The sequence below is a fragment of the Hipposideros armiger genome, unplaced genomic scaffold, assembly GCF_001890085.2.
Source record: "Hipposideros armiger isolate ML-2016 unplaced genomic scaffold, ASM189008v1 scaffold_93, whole genome shotgun sequence".
Classification (NCBI taxonomy): Eukaryota; Metazoa; Chordata; class Mammalia; order Chiroptera; family Hipposideridae; genus Hipposideros; species Hipposideros armiger.
Window position 1 is genome coordinate 4,161,842 of NW_017731443.1, and position 10,995 is coordinate 4,172,836.

The 10,995-nt window shown below is 47.9% G+C and overlaps 2 protein-coding genes across 4 annotated transcripts in view; one reads left to right on the plus strand and one right to left on the minus strand.

Moving 5' to 3' along the window:
• The window catches only part of AHNAK (AHNAK nucleoprotein), a 109,075-nt gene that overhangs the window by 92,195 nt on the left and 5,885 nt on the right, over positions 1-10,995 (plus strand). The window contains exons 7-8 of one of the 3 annotated variants that reach the window (XM_019645362.1): positions 43-216; positions 381-465. The exons of 1 other annotated variant lie outside the window; for it this stretch is intronic. In XM_019645362.1, coding sequence (XP_019500907.1) covers positions 43-216; positions 381-388 — 182 coding nt within the window. In that variant the 3' untranslated portion in view covers positions 389-465. Of the gene's footprint in view, positions 1-42; positions 217-380; positions 466-10,995 lie in introns of those variants that run through there. One more of the 3 variants, XM_019645365.1, reaches the window with a different exon arrangement.
• The window catches only part of SCGB1A1 (secretoglobin family 1A member 1), a 2,820-nt gene continuing 615 nt past the window's right edge, over positions 8,791-10,995 (minus strand). The window contains exons 2-3 of the mRNA XM_019645171.1: positions 9,300-9,484; positions 8,791-8,976 (exon numbers count right to left, since the gene is read on the minus strand). Coding sequence (XP_019500716.1) covers positions 8,791-8,976; positions 9,300-9,484 — 371 coding nt within the window. The remainder of the gene's footprint in view (positions 8,977-9,299; positions 9,485-10,995) is intronic.

Consider the following 10,995-nt stretch of genomic DNA (forward strand, 5'->3'; position numbering starts at 1 on the left):
TCCCTCCTTCCTTATTACCTTTGCTATTTGCATGTTCTCAAGAACGCATTGTCCTCTTCGGGTGTCAGACTTGTCCAGGGCACCCAAAGGACAGACCCTGGCTTTCGACAAGCTTCCTTTCCACCCTCACCACGCGGGAACTGAACAGAGCGAGGTGTGGCAAGACCAAAACAGATCCAACAGGAGAACCCCTTCCAAATCTACCCCCACCCAAAGGCAAGAGTTCGTTCAGATGCCCTGCCAAGGGGAGGGGTGGGGGGGACTGGGTGGGGGGGGACCCTCTTCAGCCCGTGCAAAGTTAAGGAACAGCTTACTGAGTTTATGGAGAGAGATGCAAACAGTGTTTTGAATAAAACCCCTTTGTTATTGTTGTTTTACAGGGCTGTAGCCAAGGCCAGGAAGAAAACCGCCCCCTCGGAAGGTTGTTTTTGTGACTGTTCTTTGGACCATTGTTCTAAAAATGGGAAATTACATATTGCTGTGCCAAAGTAAACTAACACCTGCGGTTAATGGAGTACCTTTCCCGAGGTGGCTTTTAGAGCCCCAGCCAGCCTGGATGCAGGCCTGCTGCATACGTTCCATTGGGTGTGTTTCTCCCCCTCTAAGGGGACCGGGTGTGGGCTTACATTTGTAACCAGGGTGGGCTTTGGCAACTGTGGGGCTCAGGTGATTGTCTTCTACTCATTCACTCAATAAACCTCTATCAAGCATCTATGCTGCGTCAGCCGTGGTGGCTTTCTTTACTCCCTTCTCTGGCATTATTAAAATCACTGGGAGAGGCAGGTGGCTTTGTGGTCAGCATTTTTCAGTTTTCAGAGTCAGTGCATGACTTCTGCCTCCAAATAGAGAGTCGCTAGAGAGAAGCTCAGCACATTCTCTCCTTCCTCTCCTGTCTCCTTTCTTCCCTTCCTTGCTTCCTCTTTCTTCTTTGTTAGTCCACAAAAATTAAAATGTTATTTTTAACATGCCAGTCAATATAGTTCTTTAGGCATATGATTTTTCAAAGTTTCCAGTCACTGAGGTGCAGTCCAAAATTCTTGTTCTATGGTGCTAGACATCAGAAGACACTTGTTTGGTTATCTGGTTAACATTGAACATTTATCAATATTGATATAATTACAAAATAATCAGGTCTTGAGATTTATTGCACATGAAATGAATACATTTAAGATAGATTTGTGGTTTAAAAAGAATCCAGTTTCCTAAGTCAATCTTATTAGACACAAGAAAGAAAAAGGGAGCAGTGGGAAACAATGATTTTCAAACTTTTTGGAATGTGTTGACTTTGTTAAAACTTCCAGTCCATGAAGCACATTTCTCCAATGGGCTGGCCAGGGAGTGACGGCAGATCTTCTTCAGGAGTCAGGGTTATCTCTCGGGAACCACTTGGTTATTGATGTGGCCCCGCCTGGAAGAAGAGAGATGGGATAGAAAGGCTCTCTAGTCCTGTCTTAGGCTCCAAAGGACAGAACCATGATGCAGACTCACATTTGAGTGATGTATTTTCCTTTTGGTTACCTGGAGTTTCTAATTTTTCTTCAATAAATAGCAAGAAAATAAAAATTTGGATTCTGTCTTCATGGGGCTCATGAGAGGGGAGCAGATACAAGCAAATGTGCCACAGTGAGATACATGCATGACAGGGCCCAGGTCAGGTGTGATGGGTGGTAGAGAGAACCCCTGGTCTTCAGGGCATCAGAGGCAGGGTGGGGGAAGGGCCCAAGAGCTGAGTCTTGAAGGCATCTTAAAGTCGCCAGATTTAGCAGATGAAAATACAGGATACCTGGTTACATTTGAATTGTAGATAAATAAGGAATACTGTTTTTAGTACAGGTATGTCCCAAACATTGCATAGGTCATGAGGGATGGAGTTTGGGTCTTCAGGTGACTTTGGGAAGGGGAGGTGCTTCAGTCAGAGGGGACTGACCTGTGGACAAGCTTTATGAAGGTTGGGTGGTGAGCACGGACTTAGGACGAGGAGGCTGTTGAGGAAGCACCCAATAACGCTCCTCGTCAATGGCTCCTCCTCAGGACCCATCTGTCCTCCTCAAGCACTCCCATCCCCCCTCTTCGGCACAGCTACCCTTTCTGTTCATGCAGTGGGCGCAGTACACCGGATTAGATTTTCACTCACTCGATGACACCTGCATTCTAGTTCTGCCCCCTGATGACTCTGATCACCTTGGTGGAGTGCAGGGTGCGGCTGAATTCTTTTCTCCCAGGTAGAGACAATCTCTTGCTTCATCCTCATAGATGGCTCACCCCATCCACTCACTGTCTGTGAATTCACCAGCCTAACTCGGAGGGCAAGCTTATCTCCAAGTCTTGTCCATGCCTGCACCCCCAATGTAGGTGGGGGAAACAGCAGGATTTGAGGCCAGAGTGAGAGGCCGGACCGCCTCCTAGGAGGGGCTCCGGGGCCGGGTGAGGAGTCTGAATTTTATTGACTGGTAGCAGAGAAGGATTTGAAAGAAAAGCATGAAATTACTGTTTGATTTTTGGCAGCCATCGGAAGAATACAGGCAGACCTCAGAGATAATGGTGGATTCGGTTCCAGACCACAGTAATATAGCGGGTATTGCAATAAAGTGAATCTTGCTCTTTTTGCTGGTAGACGGTCTTGCCTTTAGCTGTAAACAAGACAAAACAAAAGAACAACAAGGTAATATCTGTGAAGCTTAATAAAGTGAAACACAATAAAACAAGGTCTGCCTGTATTGTGGAGGGGGCAAGACAAATCTTAGAGCCCGTTTAGGAGGCAGAATAATGGTTCCACAAAGATGTCCCTATCCTAATCCCCAGAACTCGTGACTATGTTAGGTTACATAGGCAAAGGGAAATGAAAGCTGCAGATGGAATTAAGATCGCAAATCAGCTGGATGGGTCCGATGTAGTCACAGGGGTCCTTATAGATAGAAGAGGGAGGCTGAGGAGGAGGCCAGAGTCAGAGAGGGAACAAAAGAGGCTGCACTGCTGATTTTGAACACGGGGAGAAGGGACCACAAGCCAAGGAACGCAGGCGGCCTCTAGAAACTGGAAAAATAAGGAAACAGACTCTCCCCTACAACCTCCAGAAGGAACACAGCCTGCCGACACCTTGGTTTCTAGCCCAGTAAAATCATTCTAGACTTCCGACTGCCAGATCTGTATGATAATAAAAAATTTTTTTAAACCATTCAGTTTGTGGTAATTTGTTACAGTAGCACTAGGTAAGTAATTTAGAGGCTATTTGCAGGAATCTAGGCCATAGATGGTGAAGGCCTGGTATTGGCAATAAGAGTAGAGAGAAGGGGACAAGTTCAAGGTAAATTGAGAAGAAGACGGAGTCAGAGACCCGCTGGACACGTAGGGTCAGTGGGTCAAGAGATCCTTTCTCCTCCCCCGATGCCCTGAGGCCTGCTCCTCATCTCACCTCCCCTGGGGATCCCCTGACCCACATCTTGTTCCTGTCATAGGGCTGAGGGGGTACCTGCTTCCTTTACCAGGGCCACACACAGGGAATTCTAAAGGACGCTCTACAGTTACATGCCTCGCAGTTACATAGGATGACGGGTGCTTCAGGCACGCAACTGCAGATATTTTGAGTTAATTAGACTTTGTGATAGGCTAGGACTCTATTCACGTGATGGGGGACAAATCTGAGTTCCAAACCCCCGGTTTATCCATTTTGACGCTGGTGACCATGCATGCTTAGCTGAATCTATTTTCAGATTTTTTTTTTTGCATGTACTATAATTTTTTTAAGTTTTATAATTTTAGTTTGCTCATGGAAATATGCTGGTGGCTAACTGCTGATGACTCACCCTCACATTGTTCCCATATGCCTGGTGGTGTGTTCTGTAAATAGTGGGGAGGAATAGTCCCTAATTACATGTTTCAGAATGCATTGTTTGTGTGGCCCTATCATCATCAATCAAGGCTTTCTTTATCATCTCTCTGAAGCCATTTTGAACGACAATCACCCTACGGTGAATTACTGCCCACAAATGCCTTGGCATTCGCACATACCATGCCTTGCATCAGCCATAAAGGAGACATAATTTTATCCACATCATCTTGATAAAGTTGATGAGGGTTGGTTTTGCTTCCTCTTCCTGCCTCGTGAATCATTTATAGAGTTTTCTGCCAGGCTAACCTCAACTGGCTCACGTGTTAAGGGTATAAAATGAAGTGCTCCTTTCCATCTATCAATTCATACCATTCTCTGATATACAGTCAGAGCAAGCCCTCAGATTTTGCAACGTGACAGCAATGTTTGAGGAATGACGATGTCTTCTTAACGTTCTTCAAGGCTAAGTGTTCCCTTGGTTGCAGGTTGGGGTGGAGGTCGGGTAACATAATTTTCAAAGAAAATTTTCACCCGGATTCACAATGCAGTTGACAACGTGATCAACAAATGTGATCTTCCCCTGGAATCCTCAGAGATATGAATGTTAAGTAGTGCTAAAAATACACTTCATGTTTTTAATCTTTTTTTTTTGCTTTATTGAGATACATTTTAAGTTTTTTCATTACATAGTTTGTGTCTTCTAATACTTCTCAAATGCAGGAAGCTTATATTCAAACACTGGCCTCTCTGTTTAGAGTTTGGCATAGTCATAGTGAAAAATGACTGATTATATAATTATATATTTGTATGAGGGTGACAAACTTTTTCTCCTCCTTCTTCAAATGTAAAAACCATTCTGAGTCTGCATTTGGCCCGTGGGCTACAGTTTGCGGACCTGTGCTATAACATATGATTAAGCAGATGCAGACAGAAAAGAACCCCATGAGCATTCCTTCATTTTTTTTTTAAAGATTGTATGGATTGGGGAATTGGGGAAGGGAAACAGCCAAGTTGTCCTTCAATCTTAGTTGTGGACGGAACAGCTAGCTCAGCTCCAAGTCCAGTCGCCATCCTGCTGCTGGCGGCAGCAGCTAGCGGCAGCTCAGCTCAAGGTGTCCTGTTCAATCTTAGTTGCGGGTAGGCGTAGCCCACCATCCTATGTGGGAGTTCGTGCTCTCACCAGCTGAGCCATCCTGCCACCTATTGGTAGCTCAGCGGCAGCTCGGCTCAGGTGCAGCTCACTGGCCCATGTGGGAATTGAACCGGCGACCCTGTTGCTCAGAGCTTGTGCTTTTAACCAACTAAGCCACTCGGCTGGCGGCATTCCTTCATTTTTAAACTTTTCTTCTGCTTTCTAGAAACACAGACACATTCACTTTCTGTCATTGTGATCAATTCATCTTGCATTCTGCTCTTTTAAAATGAGGTGCACATTTCTGTGTGTTGACAGCTTCCATTCTTGTGGATCACCTACATCTCCAGCCCCCTTGAGGCAGAGACATTCTGCAATACAGTTGTCCCTCCTTTTATCCCCAGATACCTGTGTTGTATTTGCCATAGGTAAATATTGCCCCAGCTGTGAACAGGTAAGTAAAATTCTGAACCTTTGATGGCCCTGGATCCTTATTCCTTTGAAAAATACTCACCTAGGTGGACAGCTCACCCAGGCAAAGACATGTGAACTAACAATGACCTGGTCGCAGAAGAACCCAGGGTTTTAGCAGTGAGAGACTGGGGGAGCTGAGGGAGGCAGGAGGCCCCCACCTTGGGCCAAGCATCTCTTTTGGCATTGCCTGTCCTCCTGACCTGCTCTGGAATTCTTAAAATCACGGGACCTCCTCCGGGGCAGACAATGAAGGGCAGGTCGCAGTGTCTTTCGAGTTTGTGAGTGCATGAGTGCGCTTTAGGGGTGGGTGGACATTTTCCTTCAGTTTCATTTCATATATTGTCTCAGGAGATTCCTGCATGTGGAATCCCACTCTGTAGGGCAGGGGTTAGGGCTGGGCTCTGGAATCTGGGTTGTGTGAGGAATCTGTAAATGAGAAATTGTGAAAACGCCTGCCAGCGAATAAGCAATCAATAAAAGTAATGATTAGGTTGTGGCTTCTGCTTCCAGACTTTAAAAATGGGCAGATGGAGGTCAAAGATCGGCTCCACCCTAGCCGACTTGATCCTCACTACCTTCTGGGTCAGCTCAGATTCTAGATTCTGTTAGACTTGCCCTTGGAATTGTCTGGGAATGAAAGTATTACTAATTCCAAAAGGGCTGACACATCACTGGCAGGGCTCAACAGGCAGTAACTTTGTGTGACTACCCTTGTTATTCCTCAGAATTCTGATTGGAAAAAAAAAAAAAAAGAAACCTCAAAAATCAAATTAAATCAATCATACAGATGATAAAAGAGCCCTAGAAAGGAACTGTGTTTTATCGTCTGTCCCGCAGACGAGCGGGGCTGTGGCGTGTGGGGTTAGAAGTCCCAAGGGCCGAGCCCCGACGCCCTCACGTCCGCTCCTGGACACCTTGGTCGACACTGCCCTCTACTGGCCGCGGCTGCACCAGGCGCCGAGGGCGGGGAAGGCGGGTCCCCGGCCAGACTAAGTGATATCTTGGAAAAATCCAGACTCTCTTCCTCTCAATACGTTTCTCTTGGGGAGGGTGTGGCCCCGCTGGACCGATTACCACGGGACCGGGGGGGGGGGGTGGTGTTTCTGGGTTTTTATACCGACATGGGACGCATCTTTATGACGAGTTCTATTCTTTGCACATTTTGCTCTAGGACGGTTTTTAAAAACCAATCAACAATACTTTTTGAGCGGCTGATACTGCATGGCCTGTGCAAAGGTGCCGGGGTGGGAAGGAACCCGGGAGGTGGGGGCAGGGGTCGTGGACCGACAGAGGGAGTGAGCCGTGGGAAAGAGGGTGGGAGATAAAAGCCAGTGATGGGCACGTTCTGCATTTTGAGTTTTATGAGAAGAGCGCTGGGAAGCTTTGAAGGATTTCACGTGGGGGTGGGTGGGGTGGCAGTGGAAGGGGGCTTTCACTTGATAAATATTCCTTTGGGCGTGTGTGGAGAATGGACTGCAGGGGCGCTAGAGCATGAGCTGGGAGGCAGTTAGGAGGTCCCTGGGGCCGTGCAGGTGAGACTGCGGTGCGGTGTGGCAGAAGGTGGCCCCGTGCACCTGGAGAGAGTTCTCAGGGGGGCCCTGCAGGGAGACTTTCTTGACGGGAACACGAAGGGGCTGGAGAGGGAGGGGTCCAGATGCCCCTCAAGTTGCAGCTGGAGATTGGAGATGGAATTTACTGAGATGAGAAACAGACAAGGGCGGGGCTCATGACTCCTGCTGGACAAGTGGAGTTTGAGACGTTGGGTAGGTGGTAGGATTATAAGGGGAGGAGATCTAGGCTCTGTTGTGGCCGGTAACAGAGAGCTAGAGCAAAGAAACTGTAAAAGGTTTTGAGTTTTCTCCCTGGATCCAAGGGCAGGGCTCAGTAGGCCTTCAAGAAGGGCATGGGACACTGGAGGAGCCCCAGGCATCCTCTGCCTGACCCCACCCTGCCCAAATCCTGGGTTGGGGGACTCCGGCACTAAAGTTGGCCTGTCAAAGCTACGCTGGCTCACATCATTCCACGTATTTCTTTATGGCTTTAATCACAGTTTTATCTATCCGTTTGTCTACTTGCTGATTTTGTGGGAGCTGACGATCTTCCCCACTAGATTGCCAGCTCCCTGAGCACAGAGGCCACTGTTTTCTTCACTCTGCTGTACCCGGGGCTTAATGCGGTTCAGGCCCAGGGCAAGCGCTTCATGCATACTTGTTGGGTTATGAAATCTGCTCCTGGGTTCCTCAGAGTACTTGGCACCACTGTGAACACATTGAAAGTGCCAGTCAGTACCTAGGGATTAATTTCATGCCTGAAGAATTCTTTGCCACAAGAAAAAAGGGGTGACTGATTTTCTTTTTGCAGGAAAGTTGACTGGACAGGGCCTCAGGGAATGGGGACAAGTTATAGAGGAGCATTGGGATGAGAGCCGGAGCTTTGCCTAGTGGACAGTAGTAACCAGGTGCTGACCAGTCTGGCTGTGATCCCCCCACCCCCCCAGCCTCTTCTGGGAAGAGAGGTCCTTAAGCAAGACTGACATGAATGGACAGTTTGACTGGTGGGCCTCTGCAATTTAACTCTAGAAATGGATGTTCTAATCATGGTGACAGATAAAGGATCTAGAAAATGTATAAGCAAGGTTTTTTGTTGTTGTTTTCACCCCCTTTAGAAAACAGTTTGACAAATAATTTCATAGAACACATATGAAGTGAGCAACAGACTTAACTCACCTTCTCGGGGGCCTCTCCTCAGGGTCTGTCACTCTTCAAAGTCACCCCCAAGACCCTGGATCCCTAATCAAGGCATCAAGTCCATTCTTCCCTCCAGCCTCTGTCGTGGGCTGTGTGTGGTTTGAAGGACTCTGACACAGAGCTACCAAGCCCTAACAGGTTCCTACTGCTCTGACAAAATGCTCAAAATGTCTTTGGGAAGCAGAACTCTCTGGAAAGCTCCATCTTTGCTTGCAGACATGTTTGGGTAGTGTAATCACCTTAAATATTTCTTTTTCCACCCAAGAACAGGATCCCAAGGGGATTAGAGGAAAAAGAAGAATTCATTTCATCACGAAACAGATGGGGGTTGGGAGGTCTGCCTGGCTTCAGCCTGAGGTCAGCTGCCACTAGATGTGGACCCCCAGCCCCCACCTTTCCTGTAGCTCAAGGTAGAGCAGGGCTCTGGGTGCATCTTCAGGCCGGCTGTCTGCCTGTGGAAGGGAGTGTGTGTTGGAGGCCGCTACTGCTGTCTGTGGTTAGCATGGTGGTGGACCGGAAGTGAGACACAAGCCTGGCCTCACGTGTTTGCATGATCACTGCCTTTCTTTTTGCTCAGGCTAACCTTACCCTAGCAGCCGCAGACCTTCTCACTCTAGCTGGTCAATAAAAAAAGAGACAGGGGCACAAAGATGCTTGTACTTGATGGGAGGGAGCCCGGCCGGGCTGATGAGGACCGAGGGAAGGCAGCCTGCAGGTATCGGCAGGGGCTTCAGCAGCTGGTGGTCTTCAGCTTCCCAACCCCAAGCACACAGTGGGCTTTTTAGTATTTTGTCCTAATACAAAGAAACACACTTAAAAACCCCCAAAACAATAGTGACTGAACCTCAATGTTAGACCCAGATGATGATACACAGAAACTTCCATGTCAACTAAGAGATTCAGTTGCTCTGGGAGGAGCTAAGCTCACAAGGACTTTGATTATTTCTCAGAAGCCTCTTAACAAGGGATGAGATGACTATACCTGCTTCCCCAGGGACATGTGCAGTGTGACTTTCCTCTCTGGATTAGAAAAGGGTCCAAAAAAATGGGCCAACAATGCAGCTGAGGGATTTGGGGGATCCACTGCCAAGGAGCGCGAGTGAAGGAAGCCGGGTACCATGGGCCTCATGATGCTATCCTTGGCCTGCTGGGGAGGGGTGCCCACCAGCCTCTTCATCGCCATCGCTGCATCTCTCATGTCTGCATCAGGGCTGAAAAGTTCAATTGTGGCCTCATACTTGCAAAGCATGCCCATGAAGAGGGTTTTAATGACACTGAGAAAGCTCAAGCAGTCTGCAGGAGCTGGAGCACAGAAGGGAGAAAGTGCTTGTATCTAGGCCCCTTTCCAAGCTGGCCAGCCTCGTGGCTGGGCCTGCCCCAGATGCAAACAGCCGGGCCTGTCAGCAAGAGATAGCAGCCTTTTCATCGATGGGGGTAGACTGTGAGATCTGGTGTTGCTCCAAGCAGTTGGCTCGTTGGTGCTGTGTGGATCCTTTCTGGGTTGCAGCCAGCTTTTTGTGGCTTGCCTGAGCCTTCTTTGCACTTTCTGGGTTAGGGTGGGGCAAAATGCCACTTGTTCTTCCTGTTAGGGTTCTAGGCAGAGTATTGATAATAGAAGTGGCTGATCTGAGTTTTGATGCAGTGTGGGGCTGGGAAGAGGCCACTGAGGGTTTCCGGTTGTTGTCCTATGGACCGAGCCACTTGTTGCTGGGGGCATGTAGCAAAGTCAGGCTCTGGCAGGAAGGAGCTCTTATACCAGCCAAGAACGAACCCTCGAGCTTGGCCGGAAGAGGCGTGCACCGTGAACGCTGGGCACACTCACCTGCAGACAGAAGGCTTCTTGTGTCTCTCTTGCCCCACAGTGTTCCCTACATCCCCAGGTTGTGCTCCCTTTTCAGGTCCCTGACCCCAGGAATATGGGGAAGAGTCACCATTTCCTACTCCCTGCGTGCCCCATCTTCCCACTGAGGCTCAAGTCCCCATCCTTGAATTCTCTGCCTGGTGTGCACATTTGGTGTTTCTGCCCAGACTCCAGGGCCCCACCAAGTCACCAAGCAGTCAGCCCAAGTCAAACCCTCTCCGGAACTTAGGTCCCTGCTTGGCAACTTACTGTATTCTTGTGTAGCTTACTTTTCTCATCTGTAAAATGGGGATAGCATCCCTATTTCATAGGGTTGTTGTAAGAATGAAAGAGATATTGGGTTGTCGGAAAAGTCATGATGCATTTTTGTAACGAAAAACATAGAAAAAATACATCATGACTTTTCTGACAACCCAGTAATATGTGAAAGGGGTTCAGAACAGTGATGGGCCCGTTGTAAGTGCTCATTAAATGTTAGATATTGTTACTGTTGTTATTAGATTTGCACACACAAACATGCAAATGCATCCCAGCCCCACTCCTGACACATCTCAGCCCTTTCTTGCTGAGTCACCCCTTTTGTACACAACACTGAGACCTTCGAATTAAAATGCATTTCAGTCCTAAGTGTTGTTTCCCCTTTAAAACAAATGCTTCTACACAATAGTTGTTCCATTGCCTCTGGTTTTCTAACTCCCCTCCCCCCCCTCCCCCCAGGGCCATAAAACTTATCTCTGTGGGTATTATGAAACTGTTGAAGTGAATTCATTGGAATTTGTTCAAAAAATTCTTTTTTTTTTTGTTTATTAAAAGGAGAAGAGGCTGATACAGAGTAAAAAACAATCAGGTAACCAATTCCCCCAAATCAGGGGGCCTGTTTAGAGGTGTGATCCACCTCTCTCCTCTCCTCCCCTCCCCTGAGATGAGAAACAGACAAGGGCGGGGCTCATGA